Here is an 18,099-nt window from a genome sequence, read left to right as displayed (position 1 = left end):
TGTAAAATTACCCCTCTATAACTATCTTATTCAAATATTATAACCAAGAAACAATCTATTAATTGTATTTTGTTTGAGATATAGTTCAAACGAGGTGAGAAATTAAAAGATTAAGGTGGAAACTTTTTGTATTCTGTCATTTTCCACACAAAAATAGATTGAAAAAGCTGTTTTTTGGGAATTTTTGTCTAAACAATCAAATAAGATGTAAATACCAAATGTTGTTATTAGTTTACAACCACCCATCACTGTAACAAGCCAAAAGAAATAAGAATTGACTGTACTTTCTTTTGATAGAAATAGCGGCACAGAGTAGAAGAATCTAAATCAAATACTTTGTGTGAATGAGACATCTAAAAGAAGAGGGCCAAAATGAATTAAAAAGACGAAGGTGATGAAAAGATTCTTATATGTACAGCCCAATGGCTCGCCTGGTCCACAAAATGGAACGCTTCACTGCTATAATGGGATTGCCCATTTTTTTTTTCTTTCTTTTGTAGCACATTTATCTTTAAAGTCTACTAAAAAAAGGTCAACAACGGTTATATTTCAATTCTAAAAATAGTCTGATTGAGTATAGAGATTCTTAAGAGATCATAACAATGGTCGTCCGTGGGAGATAGAAGGTACCTTATGGAATTAGTCGAGATGGCAGCAACCTAAACCAAACATGGTTATAAAATTAAAAAAAATAGCTAGGCGGCTGAAAAAAAATTCACCCTCCTATTCGTAATCATTTGTATTTATTACCCGAGTATACTCAATATATACAAAGTGTATAGTCAGTGTAAGAAAAGTGTAAAAGCAATGTGTAACGTATATATAGTCGAATACCAATGCGGGTACTGTACAGTGGAAATCAAAAAATGTGTAACGTATATATTTAGACAAACTGACAGATTATATTGGCTAAAATTTACAAAAATTAAAAGTTGAGGTTATTTTAACTTTTAAGTTGGGCTGCAGTATAGTGTAAGAATTCCAATTTCTATTAATTACTATTTTGCTCCTTAATTCCTTTCGATCCAAAACTAATTAAGGATACCACTGACTGAAAAACTTAAGGATAGTACTAAAAAGTTATTACAGATATTCGTATAAATCAATTCTTGTTGAACAAAAAACACTTCGCTCCGGCACTGTTGGACAAGTAGATGACGCCAGTTGTTCTCCTATAATTTTCTTTTGTGACAATACATATATAGGCACAAATAGTCAAATGCTTTGTCCGTGTTTTACTAGGTAGGTTGTCATAAAAGCTCCGTTAATATTTTTTTTTTTTTTTGTTTCCCCAGTGTCCGGTATTAATGTCCCGACTAAACCGAATTCTCGGGAAAAGTGCTCCCTAACAAGATTATGGGTTTCAAACCCGAGATCTTTGATTGAGGGTGAAGGAATCTTATCCAACCCAACACAACCCTTGACACTAAAGCTTCATAAACAGAATCGCCAATTTTTTCTAACGTGCCACAAGAAGAAGGATCATAAGTTTTTTTTTTCCTTAATCAAAGGTCTCAGATTTGAATCTTGGATCACATTTGATAGGAGTGTTTTACCCTTAATGTGTTGACTTTCCTATGCGAATCCGAATTTAGTCAAACTCAATGTATATACTGGACGCCAAATGGGAAACAAAAAAAAAAAAGGGAAGTTTTTATCTCGCATTTGGTAAGCCTCCAAATAAAGTGTGGAATATAATGCTCCCACTAATCACTATCTTATACTGGGGAACAGGTTAACTAAATAAGTTATTAGGGGTTAACAATCCTCTGAAAAAGGGAACCAGGATACAAAGATGCCCTAATTTCCCTTAATATTGACGTTGCTAAGAATCAAGAGAAGTTTAGCCATAGTCAAATTTAATTAAGTAGTACATTGTTTTAAAGCATCCAGCTAATATTAGAGTAGAGCTGGATATTGCTTAGCTTGCTCCTTCACTCGTCTCTTGTACTCAGCTTTATCCTGCAAAAATGATAGCCACATTATTCATAATAATGACAATTCAGGGAAACACTTTTATCAGGAATCTATGAGATTATTTCTGGACAGCATTCATCATATCCCCAAATGCATATTTTTATCACAAGTACTGCAACATGGAAATTAAGAATCATTTGACTAAACGAGTTCATTTAATCATCACTTGATTCACTTCTACAACCAAGTAGTGGCTAGAATTACAACATTGTGGATTTCTAGTACCCTGCAAATTAGTTGTTACGAGGCAATATGCATAGATAATCCAATTGACAACGTCGTAAGGATTAGATATTAAAAAAAAAATCCAAGTAAGTGTTGAACGTCCAAAAAAAAAAAAATTGACCAAATGCACGTCAATTTCAAGTAGAATACCTGCTGCATATAGAGCTTATTACATTCAAATTGTGCTGAAGAACTGGGATTTGGCTGGTCGAGCAATTCTTGGATACCCAACAAAATTTGTTTAACTGTAATCGCTGGACTCCACCCCTAAGAAAAAGTCAATTGCGACAATTGAGAGCTGTAAATACAAATCAGCAACATATAAAATAACACAATGGCAGCAACAAGTAGTACTTACAGCGCCGACATTGAGGATGGACAAACATACATCTCCTGAAGGATAGACATTTATATGAAAGAAACTTTTAGGAAACTTGCACTTCGGGGGTTGGCTAGGATAGTCTTCACTGAAGTGCATTGTCAGCGGATAGTGACCCCCCTCCCAATCAGTCTGCAAAATTTGAACACATCATTCTTGACAATCAACTGAAGGAATACAATAGGGAGAAGAGATCTAGGGAAAAGAAAGGGATTTTGATTACACAAGCAAAATATATGTCGCACTAGGAATTATCTAGCCTTAACTAAATTTCCAAAAAAGAAACTGAAACGAGAAGCTTTTCACAAGCAATGTGGGACAGATAGATGGAATAATCACGGGAAGTAACCAGTAGCCTCCTGTAATCACTTCATCACTACATTTTTTCGTGTGACCCGGCGGTTATGTTGCTCAGGCCTCCTGCTTGTCTAAGGCAACCAACATGAACTCTGATTCGATCCAAATATTAGTGCCCCGGAGATTCTTCATATTTCCAAAATTCAAAGTCAATTCCAATGAACTTGAGTGTCTATCACAGTACCATGATATAGAATCTTGTACAGGGGAGGGATAACTATGAAGTGTCCTCCTAGCTCAGATAGAATATGCTTTTGTAATTAGAAATATTCCAACAATCTAGTACAGGATGGAGTTTGTTCTATTCTTCGTCGGAGCAGGGAGTTTTTATTAACTCCTCTAACTTCTGTATGTACGAAGTAGTGATTGATGTATAACAAAAAAAAAAAAAAAAGTAGTGCCTGTCTTCTTCAGAGCAGGGAGTTTTTATTAACTCCTCTGACTTCCGTATGTACGAAGTAGTGATTGAAGCATAACCAAAAAAAAAAAAAGGCAGTGCCTGTCCCAGAACAACAGCAAATTGATTCAGGTCTAACGCTAAGTCGCTAACAAAGTCATCATTATTTGCACCTCTAAGATGATCAAACAGATGAATACTTCGCAGACTTCGTGCACTTTCTCATAGATTTCGGTCATTCATCTGGAACTAATGAAAGAAAAAGAAAGACACATTTCAAACACCATGAATCCAGATTTTCACTTTCGTCCAAATGTCCTAAAAGTTCAAAATTTTTAATCTTGACACAAAATAACCAGACCATACATTCAGTTTAAGCTGGCATGTTCATCCCTTATGCAATAAGTGGATGCTGGACTAGACTGGTCACTTATAAAGGAGGACACTAACAAACGTGGTATCAGTGATTGTAATGCCCTAGCTCAAACTGTTAGTAGATTCAACCCCATCAGTTCTATCTTGAATCGAGCCATACTAAACAATAAATATAATCAGCATACAGATAATTAGTTGTAAAGAAAACATTATGAATAAATTTGTTACTTTTTCTAGCATTGCATATACATATCTTTCTCTCCACTGTGTCCTTTTTTAACCAAAGCTCACACTTTATCTGCGCTTGCGTCTAAAGCCCCAATAGACCTGAAGCATTATTTAAAGCTTTCACCTTCGACAACACAGGTAGCAAATAGACAGAACCAGTAATACAGATCATAAGGACTACGACAGAAACTAGCACAAGCACTCGAATCATGTAAAAAAGATCAAATTTTTTGTAAAAAAAATACTAGTGTAATGATGCCAAGTAAATCAATTTAAGAACTCATCTACGATATAACAAACAGAGAAAATAGTAGTAAGTAAATCTCCAGCACCATTGAAGGAACAAATGCAGGAAATTAATATAACCCAACTCACTATTGAAGGAACCTTAAGTTGCATCCATTGCCAGTATTGGAGTGGAAGATTAGATTACAACAAAAACAACGACATACCCAGTGTAATCCCACAAGATGGATCCGGGAAATACCTTACCCCTACCTTGGCAGACCGTGGCGGAGTCATAATTTTCACTAAGGGGTTCAAAATATGAAAAAGTAAACACACAAAGAAGCCAAAAGGGGGTTCAACGTCTACTATATATACATATAAAATAATTTTAACCATGTATAAACAGTATAGTTCTCCGCCGAAGGGGGTTCGGATCTTTGGCCCTTCCTCCCTCCGCCCCTTTTGGCAGATAGAGAGGCTGTTTCCGATAAGAGTGGAAGAGTAGATTGAGAGGGAAATGTTAGAGAAGCAGAGGAAAATCCAACCTTCTTTTTCTTGTTTCACTCAAGCTCATGTGTATATATAAGAATGAGCTGTCAGTTAGTACAACTTAAGGTGCTTCCCATGAGCTCACATATATATTTTATTTTCTTTTTCAAATAATTTTTGTATTACGATGTCAAGTACTGCATAACTTATCAGGATTCGAACCATTCGTGGAAGCTGGAGAGTTCCACTTAATGCGGTCCCCACCACACACCTTCACTAGGACGTGTACATATATATTTTAGGCCCATGATGAACATCAGTAAAAGAAAATTAGAAAGATTCACAAAAAGGGCAGTAAAGAAACAATGAAAGAGAACTTACCCCAGGTTTACCAGGAATAGTACAATGCCAAACCATCAAATTAACTGACCCATCAGGACTAGTCTCCGGCTTTGCCACAAAACCCTAACAATAAAATTGACAAAAAGCAACAATTAGACCCCTTATTGTATCCATCTTTTTTGCTTTTTCATCCAGCACTTTGAGACTCAATTAATTCGGATTCACCTACAAAAGTCCGTTTCTTAGGACTCGAATTCCAAACTTTGAATTAAAGATATAGAATTACTCACCGCCCATCACAATCTTGAATTTTCTTTAAAAGAAGTAAACAAAAGTAAGATGTTAAGGGAACGCACATGTGGGTGATTTTTACGCCATGCTTTCCTCTCCTCAGCCAGACGACCACGCGCGATTCCACCAACCATCTTTCCTTCTCTCAATATCAAAAATAATAATAATAACTCAAGCCCAAAGGGTTTTATTTATTTTTTGTGGGAAAACAAAAGGGTACTATTTTCTTTACCGAAAAACAAAAGGGTCCTATTTTCTCTGGGAAACCAAAGGGTTTTATTTATAACTTTTATGCACTCTTTTATTACTGTAAAATCTTATTCCCACTTGTTTACGCCAAATTAGTAGGATACGTGTATTTTATATGCACCAGTCTCTGCGCACGTTATTCCCTGAATATCAATACCAAGCAGAATTGAATTATAATAATATCTCTCAATTTTAAGAATATTTATTTATTTATTAAATAAATTTGAGTTAATTGATCACAAAAGTTAAAATATATTATTCTTAAAAAAAATCAAGTCCTCCAATCGTCGTAAATATTTCTGACTTCATGATAGTTTTCATGATGAAATGTTTATACAAATTCAACTATTTTATTTTCTTTCAACATAAAAATGTATATCTTCCGACTTGCAAGTTAATCAAAAGTTTATGATACCTATTCTTGCATCCTCCTATTTTATTTTGATTATATCTGTATTGATTCCCACAAAAATATTTTAACCGGTCGTCATACAACTTTAAATTTATCTCTCAAAAGTCGTTTTTTATTTTTTTATTATATAAAAGTCATTCAACTTAAAGTTTATCACACAAAAGCACTTTTCTGTTTTTTTACTTTTAAGTGATAAATTCATCAAGATTATAATTTTATCAAACATTTACTATACTCATCATGTTAAAATAAAAATGGTACTTAACTTTAATGAACTTTTATTCTATCTTTTAAGACCAAACATATATATGAGGTAATCTAACGATACCTAAACCTTCAAATAATGACCTAATAATTGTCTACGTTAGATTTTTTTTTTCTTTTAATACGGACAAAGGAACATCCAATAATAAAATACGAATACTGGGTGGAAATCTTCTCATTATTTGAAGATAGGTAAAGACTCTTTAATTAATTAGATTCAGAATCGTAATTCAGAAGTAGTATTTGTTTTAAATTCTATTTTCAATTATTGTATTTTTTCTATTTATGAAAATAACCAATAGAAATATGGTAGAATTAGACTAAAAAGGTATAAAAGTCATTCAGTATTTAAAGGATATTTTGGTCAACCAACATTATTATTCATGCTTGTATCCACTTAATACTTTGTAATTGATGTTCTCGGTATTTATTTTTTCATCTTTTTCGCTACATTGAAAACAAGTAATGACTAAAAGATAACATGAAACGTCTGCTAATAGTTTAAGAGCAAGGAAACCTACAACATCATCATTTATTTAATCCTGCAAACTATAACATGAATCAGAAAAATGTTACCACAATTAACTTCAAAATCGTCGAGTACCCCGAATTTCTCGCTCCCGGCTAATTTATCAACATCAAGAAGTTAGGATAGTCAAAAACTTTTATTTACGCGTCAAATATTTCAAAACAACTACTTTCGATTTCACAAATATTTTCTGAATATAAGAAGTATCGTTAAATGTCCATTAAAGACACATCATGCACTGTTGAAAAGAGAAGAAGAAACTAATAGGCGTATATGCATTACCTCATTTCCTTAAGATTTAAAATATAAAATTAAAAACAAAAAAAGAGTTAAAGGAGCGTACTTTGATCAAGATTCAAGATAGAAATTTAGCGTTGATAACCTTAAAATAGAAAATTATGCTCAAAATAATGACCCTCAAATTTAAAATGCTGAAACACTATAATAAAAATTAAAAACAACATCACCTCAAACATGGCTTCCAAAGAGAAAATTTAATACCTTAATCCCAACCACGATGCTTGTTTAGGGTTAGCAGAGCTAACACCTCACTTAACACATCGTCCGCGGGACAGGGACTTTAAAAGTAAAATCATGCTGATTCCTAAATAATAGGAAGGTTTGTAAGTAGTGTAGGTCTCTTAAATTTTGATATTAGATTCTAATTTGAATTAAAGTACTGCAAGTAACGTAATTTTTGGCTTATCAAAACCTGTTATTAATTGGACCCTACAAATAAGACTCATTGGTGTTGTGAAAAAACAAAAGAAATCTGCAGATACCAAAGAGTACGAATTTAACTTAAAATTTGGATTTTACACTCAAAAACTAATGTATTCATTTTACGTTTCTGTACATCAATATTGTAGAGATATTTAATTAATAAAGGATATAAAAATCATTCAATATTTGAAGGATGTTTTTGGTCAACCAACATTTATATTCATGCTTTTATAATAACTAGTTTCTCAATACGTGCGTTGCAAGTGTGTACCATGTCATGTAAACGATGTAATTCACAGTTATTTACAATAATATTAATAATATTAAATCAAAGCTTTAAGTGAATTATTATACAGAAAAGAATGAAGTACAAGGTTCCAGGAACGATCATTGTTGATCGTCATATTGTGACTTAATTGTTTGTCAAGGTCAAGATGATTGCATATCATCTGAACCTACAAAGAATAACACTCAAAGTTTAATCAGGTATATGTAATTTTTCACCTCTTCAACTAATATTCTAGGCTTAAAAACACCTTTATGTCTTTAATTTTTGTATGGTCACTCAACCTCTTTGAATTACTAATATTTTTTCACCTAGTGAGAAGAATTCTTTATTTTTTTTAGCTTGTTAATAAGTACACAATATTTTCATTTTACTTCAGTTCCCATTTTGATTGAACCTGAGATAGTTAGACTGATTAAGCATAATAATAATGATAATATCAGTTACTACTTTCTATATTATGATTAACATTCTTGTTTGAAATAGACAATAAGTTAAAATAATTTCAAAAAAGATTAACATCTTGTGTTAGCCGTATGTATATTGCAATAATTCTAATTAGTAAAAAGCAGAAGCATAACCAATTGTATAATCCAGTTATCTAAATAATCTGTTAGAAGAGTACAAAATAAATTTATACTGGTTACAACATTAATTTGTGTGGAAAGGAATAATATTTTCATATGAAAGTTCGGCTAATCAAAAAAACAAATTTGAAAGCTAGCTCACTCCAATCAAACACAAATCTTTGCAAATATCGTTTAACTTAAATTAACCAGTAACTTCAGTATACAGTAAAGCCCTACCAATCACCATATACAGAATGTAGATTTTTTTTTTTTTTTTTTTGGTAAATATATCAACATGCATTGCCTATTGATCCTTTTTTTTTAATATTAAAAAATGGAAACAATCCAACAGAATCCAACAGAAAAGTAAATACATAATGTTCAAAATTTGAGCTGGCTAAAATGAGAAAAATCTTCCAAACGTATCAACTTCTGTGCTTGCTTGATTCCAGATATGCACCTTTGCTGAACTGATTATTTATCCTTGTTGCTGGTCCAGGATAGAATATAATACAAAAAAACATCAACAATTATCCAAGTCATCTCCTGAGCGAATGTTGAATAAAGGAACAAAATTTCTTTAAAATATAGTGTAAAGCATTTCATGTCAAAATTATACATTGTGGGGGTATTCTTCTCAAAAAATGAATGATATGTATTAGTAAAGATTTAAAAAATTAAAAGAGTAGAAATATGAAACAAAGACCACACTTTAGTTAGTTGGTTCAGGCATCCAATCCGTCCAATTAACTATGTAATAAGAGCAATCAGTAAAGAATTCAAATTAAAGTGACTGATTTTGTGATGTAAGTTAAGTACTAAATACTGATAAATACAATTTCTTCCTTCACCTTAGGTAGCGGGTAAATTTCACCGGTGGTTATCCAGCTTTGAAGTTATTACGCAAAAATCACGTTTCTATATTTGTCATATAAAAGTCATCCACCTTAAAAATTTATAACGCAAACTTACTTTACTACTTTTATCACATAAAAGTCATATAACTTTAAAGTTTATCATACAAAAATTACTTTTTCTTTAATTTTATCACATAAAAGTCATCAAACTTTAAAATTTATCACACAAAAGTCTTTTATTTTTTTATAAAAATTATCTAACTTTGGCATCTAACTTAACTAAAAAGTAAATTTCACCTAAATTTATATTTTGTAACGGAAATATGACATGTCACTCCAGTAAGAAAAGTAAACATAAATTTTAATGTCTCTATTAAAATTATTACAAAAAGAGTCAAAATATGGAAAGTAAATGTAATATTATACTACAACAAAGATTAGTGTTATGAAGTAAAACATTAATGTTTCTAAAGTTATCCCAAATTTAACTTATTTGGAGTGTGATGTCATATTTTCGATACAATTATAAAAATTCAGATGAAATTTACTTTACAGTTAACTTGGCCAAAGTTGAATGACTTTACAGTTTACTATATAGTTGATGAAAAATTAAAAAAATAACTTTTGTGTGATAAATTGTAAAGTTTGATGACGTTTATGCGATATTTGTGTGATAAACTTTAAAGTTCGGATGACTTTACGTAGAAAAAATGAAAAGTAATTTTTCGTTATAAACTCCAAATTAAAGTTGGATGACCACGATATAATTTACCCGTAAACAAGCTCCTACTTTAAATTTACCTAAACTGAGTTCTATGTATGTTCAGGTACTTCGGTCTTCACATCTCTTCACCTATTCTTCTCAATTCACGTTTAAATTGATTTAATGTTACACACACTATGATTTTTTAGATTTGCTTCTGAAAAGTATAATATGTAGATAATCAGAAAAGGGAATAAAGATAGTTAAATAATAAATTAAACGACAATCGCGAGAAAAAAAAGAAGATAGAACCCGCAACCTAAATCGCAACAATTTTCGTGTAATTAATTCTACAGCTTAACTTTCTTCCCTCTGCAAGTGATTAACAATCAATTTGTATACCAACTAAAAGGGAAAAAAGGAAGGACAAAAATAATAAATCAATAGACATACATACCGACCAAAATATTAATGTTGTCATACCAATTTCCCACAAACATGATAGAAGATTTTTCAAGAGTTCAAAGATCTTTTTTTTGTTTTGTTTTGGTATTCGTCAATGTCTCTGGTTGAGAATATCTTGTGAATACTTTATGGGGGACTCTCAATGCATGCAGACTGCAAAGAATCATATTTTGCTGAAGTGGTTAAGAAAATAGCATTGTATTTGAATGGTTGTGTCTGTTGAGGAAGGAGTACGAAGGCTGGCTTTGGGATGTTAGTAGGCCTTAGTTTTTAAAAATAAATAAATTAGTATTTAGGTTTAAAAGAAGGGTATTTAGATAATTTAACTTTTTAATTTTGGAGTTCATGCTTTTAATAGAGTATAGATAGATATAGATAGATAGATAGATACTTATTACTTAATTATAATTAATTGATGTATTATCTTACTCTAATTTTTAACTTGTAAGAATAAATTATTTGAACCAATATAAATGTTGGATATAACCTTCCAAAAATAAAAATATATCTAGTTCTACTTCTACTTCGACTTCTATCGCTACTTCCTCCGTTTCATTGTACTTGACCTTTATACTAAAAATAAAAAAAAATTATTTTTCCATTAACTTGAAGAGAAAGTTATTAGTTTCTTACATTATTAATCTTATTATTAAATAACTACGTAAATTACTAATAGTCAAATTTAATTTAGTAAAATAAACCTTTAATAAATATTTTCTTAAGGAAAGTGTTAAATAAACATGGATCTAGTAAAATTAAACGGAAAGAGTGTATTATAAGTGAAGATAAGCATGCATCTCATGGTCACCATGCTTGCGGATTAGAAGGCAGTATTGAAATTTTAAATGTCATCTACTATAAGATTGAGTTAATTTCTTGAATGGCATATAATTAATGAAAATAACCTATCAAAGTCACTTTTGTTATTTCTAAATATGAGTCTTTCTCTTTTTTTTTTTTTTTGATTAGTTCTATAATTAAATACTATCTTAATTGTTAGAATTGTTCTTTTTTCCTTCTAAATGCTTGTTATCTCTTTCTCCCGATTTTGTTCTTAATTTATTGTTACAACTTTGATTTCTATCATACAGTTAGTTAGGTACCTACTTTATTATTTTAGGCTCACATAATAGGCCTCTTAAACTCGTTCACATCTTTCACGTGGACACTAGGACTTAAATTTGCTCATATTAAACACTCGAACTGTTCAGAAATTGTACTTTTAAACCAGCCAAAAGCTTAATGTCCTCCCAGTCAAAACAAAGACCAGAAGGATTGAAAAGTCCACAAAGCCAGACAGAAACCAAAGGCGGCTACAACTCTGTCTGCCGTTGCCATTTGCTCCTATGGTCAAATTAATCATCTCTTTCCTTCCCCTTTCCAAGTTCTACATGATTCTCACCTTGCATTTACTTATATCATATCATTCTCTTCTCCTGTTCTCTCTGAAACTGAGCTGAGTTTCCTCCATTCTCTCTAGCTCCACACCAAAGTTAAAAAGATGGAGATAAAAGTGAAGTCACCTCCAAGGGACTTCAACTTGGACAGTGCTGGTACTACTCCTTATATTAGTGCTTCTTCAAGCCCTCAACGTTATGGCACGTCTTTCCTTAGCGCCCCCACTAGCCCTGCCCGTGTCCCTGCCCTCTATGACGACGAATTCAACATGAGCAGCGGCGATGCTCTTAAAGCAACAGGTGAAGTTCCATTCAATTGGGAGGAAAAGTCTGGAACTCCAAAAGCAAGAGAAACTAACAGTATTGCTCATGATGAGGATGATTTTGTTTTTGATTTTAGTGGGCAGTTGGAGAGAAGCTCGTTTTCGGCCGCTGATGAGCTTTTTGATGGTGGAAAGATCAGGCCTTTGAAACCACCACCGAGGTTAATACAGTGTGAAGCTGGAAAACCTTTCCATTCACCGAGATCACCAAAGCGAAGGTTCAAGCAAACTCTCTCTCCAGCCCGAAACAAGAAGGAATTTGATCCATTTGCTGCAGCCATAGAACACAGTGCTCGAACAGAAAATGATATCCCTGGAAGGAGAAAAATCAAGAATTCTGCAAATTCTAGGCCCAAAAAGACAAGATCTTTATCCGTTCCCGATCTGCTGTTTGATCCTGAAAGCAATCAGGAAACCACAAAGACCAGCTCCTTCTCTTTGTGTTCAGTTTCATCATCGATATCACTCTGGTACAGAAAATGGAAGCTGAAAGATTTGTTTCTATTCAGAAGTGCTTCTGAAGGCCGAGCAAGCAGTAAAGATCATTTAAACAAGTTTTTGAAGAAAACTCATGAGAAAGAGGATGATGTGAAGAGTAATTCAAGCTTTAGATCAACTGCTAGTAGTGTTGGATCATCATCGGTATCAAGCTCCTTGATGAGGAGGAGGGAGGTTTCAGCTCATGAGTTTCATTACACGTTGAATAGGGCATTCTCCGAAGAGATGAAGAGGAAAACTTTCTTGCCATACAAGAAATTAGGGGTACTAGGTTGCTTAGGGTTCATTCCATCGACAATGGATGATACAAGTTTTAGAAGTGTTGCTTCTTCTATGTCCATGACTCGTCGTCAATAAGTGTGATTATCTCTATCTAAATTGTAATTTCTTTAGGCTGAATGCATACACGGCCACTTAAACTTGCCCAATTTTTGCATTTAGAAACTTATACTAAGGGCTGTATGTATTGAACACTTGATGTTAGCTAAAATTAATGTACCTATGGATCATGTATCCCACATGCCTCTTATTGTGCATAAAACATTCATGACCCCAATCTCCTTCGTAGAAATTCGTTTGTGGAATGTTGCAATAATGAATGTTTGTGCATTAAAACATTCATGACCCTGTTTTATTTTATATTTTACTTCTTTATAACAACATTTCACATGTAACAGCAACAACCAATTTTATAATAGTACGCTCTTTGTAAAATTACCCCCATATAACAACTATCTTCTTTTTTTGGTAATATAATAATTAACCATCTTTATAAAAATAGAATATCTATGATTTCCAATAATAATTGTAGAGATTTTGACCAAATATTTGATCCTTTAATACAATATTTATGACCCAAAATATCATATATATATATATATATATTGTCATCATTAATGATTTTCCTTCATTATACAAAGTGTGATTAATCTTAGAATTTGACAATTAAAAATGAAAAATTAGATTTTATGCGTCTTTTTTGCCTATAACAGCAAAATATTATTTATATGTCAATGCTGTTATAGGTGTATAACAACAATTCTCTATAACGGCCAAAAAATTTCGGCCCCAACAATGCTATTATAGAGAGATTTGACTGTATTATGGAAGTAGCGTTAAATGAAGGGCAGAAGAATTGTTCAACCTTTCGTGGGTGTTATGATAATCTAACTTTTGTTTGAAGGTGTTTTGGATCATATATATCCAAACCATATTAATTATCATGTTTTTTTATTGTTAGCTAAAACGTACCTATGGACCATGTATCCCATGCCTCTTATTTACCAGCATAATAGTAGTAACATTCATGTCATTGAAGCCCGTGAGTCCCTTCACGTGCTACCATTATTAGACTTTAAAATCCAACATTAATTACCATAGAAACGTATCAACAGTTGCCTGAACACTAATTTACTTAGCAAGTTTAAATTGGAGTACACAACTAATATGACCCAATAAAAACCCAAGTGAACCAAAATATCAAAAAAAAAAAAATTGGTATAAAAGTACCTTTAGCGCGGTATTTTACTACGCTAAAGGATATTCCATCTCTCCTTTAGCACGGTAAAATACTGCGCTATAGGAGTCCCTATTTTCTAGGGGTGGACGCAGTTTGGGCCAACCCGAAATCCGAACTTTTTAAATATTTGGTTTGGATATTTGGATTATGGATTGGACTTCGGATTTTATTTTTAAAATTTATGAATTTCGGATTGAATATGGATTTAGTACTACGGATTTTTGGATATCTGAAAATCCAAAATTTTTACATTTTTTTGCGCGGATTGCCCTTCTTTTGGGGTGGTCTTTAAATTTTGCCCCTCATATTTGTGGTCTTTAAATTATGCCCTTCATATTGCTGGTCTTTAATTTTTGCCCTTCACATTGCAACTCTGAGCGGTCACGCAGAAATCATGAGGTTCTGAGTTCGAACCTCCGCTCAAGCATAAATTAAAAAAAAAATTGCAAGGCAAGGTTTGGGTCAGAGCCGGCATACTCATGCCTTATGGGCAGACTTGGCATAAGTATGTCGGGTCCGGCATAACTTTGGTAATTCCTTAACAAGTTTATGCCGGTGGGGGCAAACTTTTAATGGGCAAACTTTTATGGCGGACCCGGCATAAACTTGTGAAGGAATTACCAAAGTTATGCCGGACCCGACATACTTATACCAAGTCTGCCCATAAGGCATAAGTATGTTGGGTCCGGCATAACTTTGGTAATTCCTTCACAAGTGTATGCCAGTGGGGGCATAGCGAAATTTAAACTCTGCCTTGCGATTTTTTTAAAAAAATTTGACTGTGTGGGGGTTCGAACCTGGAACCCATGGGGTTTAGCCGAAGGGCAAAATTTAAAGATTTCAAATATGAGGGGCAAAATTTAAATACCACCCCAAAAGAATTGCCCAAATTTTTATACCTTATATCTAGCCCAACTTATATCATATGTGCCCAATACTAATAAGTCTAGTTTCTAAAGGTCCAATAGATTAGTATCTAAGGCCCTATTCATTAAAATATTAAGTCCAATATATAATTCTCTACTAAATCAAATATAATATAGGGTTTCTTATTCTCAAGTCTCAAAAGTCTCACGTTAGTGTCACCCATGGCAGAGTTCTTTGTTATTTTTCCAGATGACTACTTAGATTTTATTTTATTCATTTCCACTTTTCCAGAATGTTTTTATTTGGTATGGATTTACCATGTTGGACATGACTTGGATTTGTTAATCCTAATTTGAACTGAAAGGTTTTTTTTTACTGAGCAATTATGATTTAGATTTACCTCTGTGGAACTAACACATGAATTTTGTTCCTAATAAGTTTTCCCTAAGCCTCAAGAGTCAAATCCGAAACTCCGAAATATCCAAACCGAATAATCCGAAACCGAACTTAAAATATCCAATCCAATACGAACTTATTTGGATTGGATTTGGATTGTAACTTCTTCAATCCGAAAACCGAATATCCAAACCGAAAATTTCATATCCAATCCGATGGCCCGAACGCCCACCCCTACTATTTTCCCAAAACAGACTCTTATTACATTTTCACACTTTTTTACGTAATTTAGCCGTATATTAATCATGCTTTGAGACTCCGGAACTTCAATATTTTATATAGAATCCTGCTTATTTTTGTGCAATTAATAAGGTAGGTTCAATACATCAAGGATACGCAAAAATTCGGATTGTCGTTTTAGTGGTTGAAAAGTCCTCGAAGTCCATTTTCGTTTGAAGACTTGTAGTCCTTAGCTTTATGTTATTTATGTTTTAGGGTTTCGTGTTTCTTTTAAATTAATGCTTAACTTTATTTCGAATGTGTCACTTTTTTTTATTATCAATTTAGGATGTGACACCATATAAATAATAATAAAGACTACGATAATATTATAAATATAAATAAAAACGCTTTAAATATACAATACTTACTTAAACTGTACAAGATAATAGTATATATTAGTGGGTCCCACATGTGGTATGCAGGAGACTATCCTTAGGCCTAAGGCTCATATCATCCCCACCACCCTCGCCATCGTTTTCATCGCCCTTTTTCCTCTTAATAACCGGGCGCTACAACTCATGATCATCTCCTCTTCCCTCGCTATTGCGCCCTTGACGATAACGTGCTTCTTCTTGGGATCTAGTCCAGCTGGCACGCTTAGAACCTCAGGCTGAGCTAAGTCTAGAAACTCGACCTCTTCCTCGTCGGGAGTTGCCACCGCAGACGCCGAAGGATGAACCTGCAAAATATAGTACCATTTCTTATTTATTCAATTTAATACATTAACGTTTGTTGAATAATCAAACCTGTGTATCAACGGGCGCCTGAGTAGGCTCCTGAGGTGGGTCTGTAGGCTCCTGAGATGGGTCTGGTGTTGAATATGATGTATTCTCCTGGACGAGATGCTGTTCGAGGTCCAAATAAAGGTTAAAAATATTAAGTTAATATTCACCTTATATTGAATAAAATTGATTTAAAGTAAAAAGCTTACATGTGGCTCGATAGTCTCATGAGAAGACACCTCTGGCTCGGTAGGCTCATGAGTAGGCTCCTGAATGGGTCGCTCCTATGGACCCACTGGCGCCGAATCCTAAAATATGAAAAATTACAAAATAATAAGTAACATATATATATATATATATATTTAAAATAAGTCCTTTAAATAATCAAATATGTATTTTAAATATTCACCTTATATTGAATAAAATTGATTTTAATAAAAAAGCTTACCTGTGGCTCGACAGTCACATAGGAAGACACTGTTGGCTCGGTAGGCCCATGAGAAAATGCTTGAGTGGGTCGCTCTTGTGAACCCACTGGGGCCGAATCCTAAAATATGAAAAATTACGAAATAATAAGTAACATATATATTTAAAATAAGTAATTTAAATGATCGAATAAGTATTTTAAATACTAACCTGGATTAAAAAGTCATCGAAGTCAAGAATCCTGGGTCCGTCTAAATTCCTCACAGGCTGCTCATCAGCTAATGACGTGCGTAATGCCGCCTAATCGAAGTCATCACGCTCCTCCATGTACGTATTCTGGCTCAGCTGAGATGGAGACCTAGGTATATCAGCAAGTAGGAGCGCGGGCGTAAACATAGGTGACTGTCCAGGTGATCTGCCACTGGCCTGGAACGGCTGCGGATGGACTAGCACGGGAACGGCCTTTGGACTGGGAGCGACCTCATCTGTCTCATCTACTAGATGGTGTCCTCCACCATCAGGTCCTCTAGCAGCAGCACTGCGTCCTCTATGCGCACCGTGTCCTATGGCAGCACCGCTTTCTGCTCTGGCAACACCATGTCCTCCTCCTGGCGCTGCTTGATACTCAGCCTCTAGAACACGATCATCCATGCGCCTAAACTCTTCTGCCTACCGCCTGGAACGGTTGCGGATGGACTAGCACGGGAACAACCTCATCTGTCTTATCTACTAGATGGTGTCCTCCACCACCAGGCCCTCTAGCAGCAACACCGCATCCTCTACGCGCACCGCTCCTCTGGCAGCACCACGTCCTCCTCCTGGCGCTGCCTAATACTCAGCCTCTGGAACACGATCATCCATACGCCTAAACTTTCCTGCCTACCGGATACCATTCTCGGATATCCGAACAATCTCCGCCGCACACCCCGCAACCCCGAGGTAAGGCATATGCTTTAACCTCAATATGCGTAATGGCTGTACGGCCACCAGCGGCATTTGTGTTCAACAGTAAAAGAAAAAGTTATATTTAAAACGTAACAATTAATACAATTGAATAAGTATAAATACGATAAACTTACCAATGCCTCGTACTGCCCCGCGAGTGCTGAGTATCCTACATCCCTTGCGGGACGCAAAGTTGGGTTGCCGATCAATCGGCGTGTGATCCTATGATACCAGTGCATGTAATCCTGAATGGGAGTCAAATGGGAGACCACTGCTAAAGTGTCCAACCTGTGCTACCAACGGTGGAGCTGAACAGCCATGAAAGCCAGAAATGCATCATCAACGGTGGCCCGATCGTCCATTGGTAGTGTCAGAGCTC

At 34.2% G+C, this 18,099-nt stretch overlaps 2 protein-coding genes across 2 annotated transcripts; one reads left to right on the top strand and one right to left on the bottom strand.

Moving 5' to 3' along the window:
- Window positions 1-1,641: 1,641 nt before the first annotated feature.
- LOC132632634 (SUMO-conjugating enzyme SCE1-like) lies at window positions 1,642-5,555 on the bottom strand. Its single transcript, XM_060348632.1, has 5 exons — window positions 5,354-5,555; window positions 5,037-5,120; window positions 2,561-2,713; window positions 2,353-2,469; window positions 1,642-1,962 (listed from the first exon to the last, which is right to left on the bottom strand). The coding sequence occupies exons 1-5, from the start codon at window positions 5,420-5,422 to the stop codon at window positions 1,900-1,902; spliced, it is 486 nt and encodes a 161-aa protein (XP_060204615.1). The 5' UTR covers window positions 5,423-5,555; the 3' UTR covers window positions 1,642-1,899.
- Window positions 5,556-11,656: 6,101 nt separating this feature from the next.
- LOC132632633 (uncharacterized) lies at window positions 11,657-13,259 on the top strand. The gene has a single exon (XM_060348631.1). The coding sequence runs from the start codon at window positions 11,847-11,849 to the stop codon at window positions 12,918-12,920; it is 1,074 nt and encodes a 357-aa protein (XP_060204614.1). The 5' UTR covers window positions 11,657-11,846; the 3' UTR covers window positions 12,921-13,259.
- Window positions 13,260-18,099: the final 4,840 nt, after the last annotated feature.

The sequence above is a fragment of the Lycium barbarum genome, chromosome 3, assembly GCF_019175385.1.
Source record: "Lycium barbarum isolate Lr01 chromosome 3, ASM1917538v2, whole genome shotgun sequence".
Classification (NCBI taxonomy): Eukaryota; Viridiplantae; Streptophyta; class Magnoliopsida; order Solanales; family Solanaceae; genus Lycium; species Lycium barbarum.
Note: the sequence above shows the minus strand (reverse complement) of the source record. Positions and strands in the feature narration are given on the sequence as shown.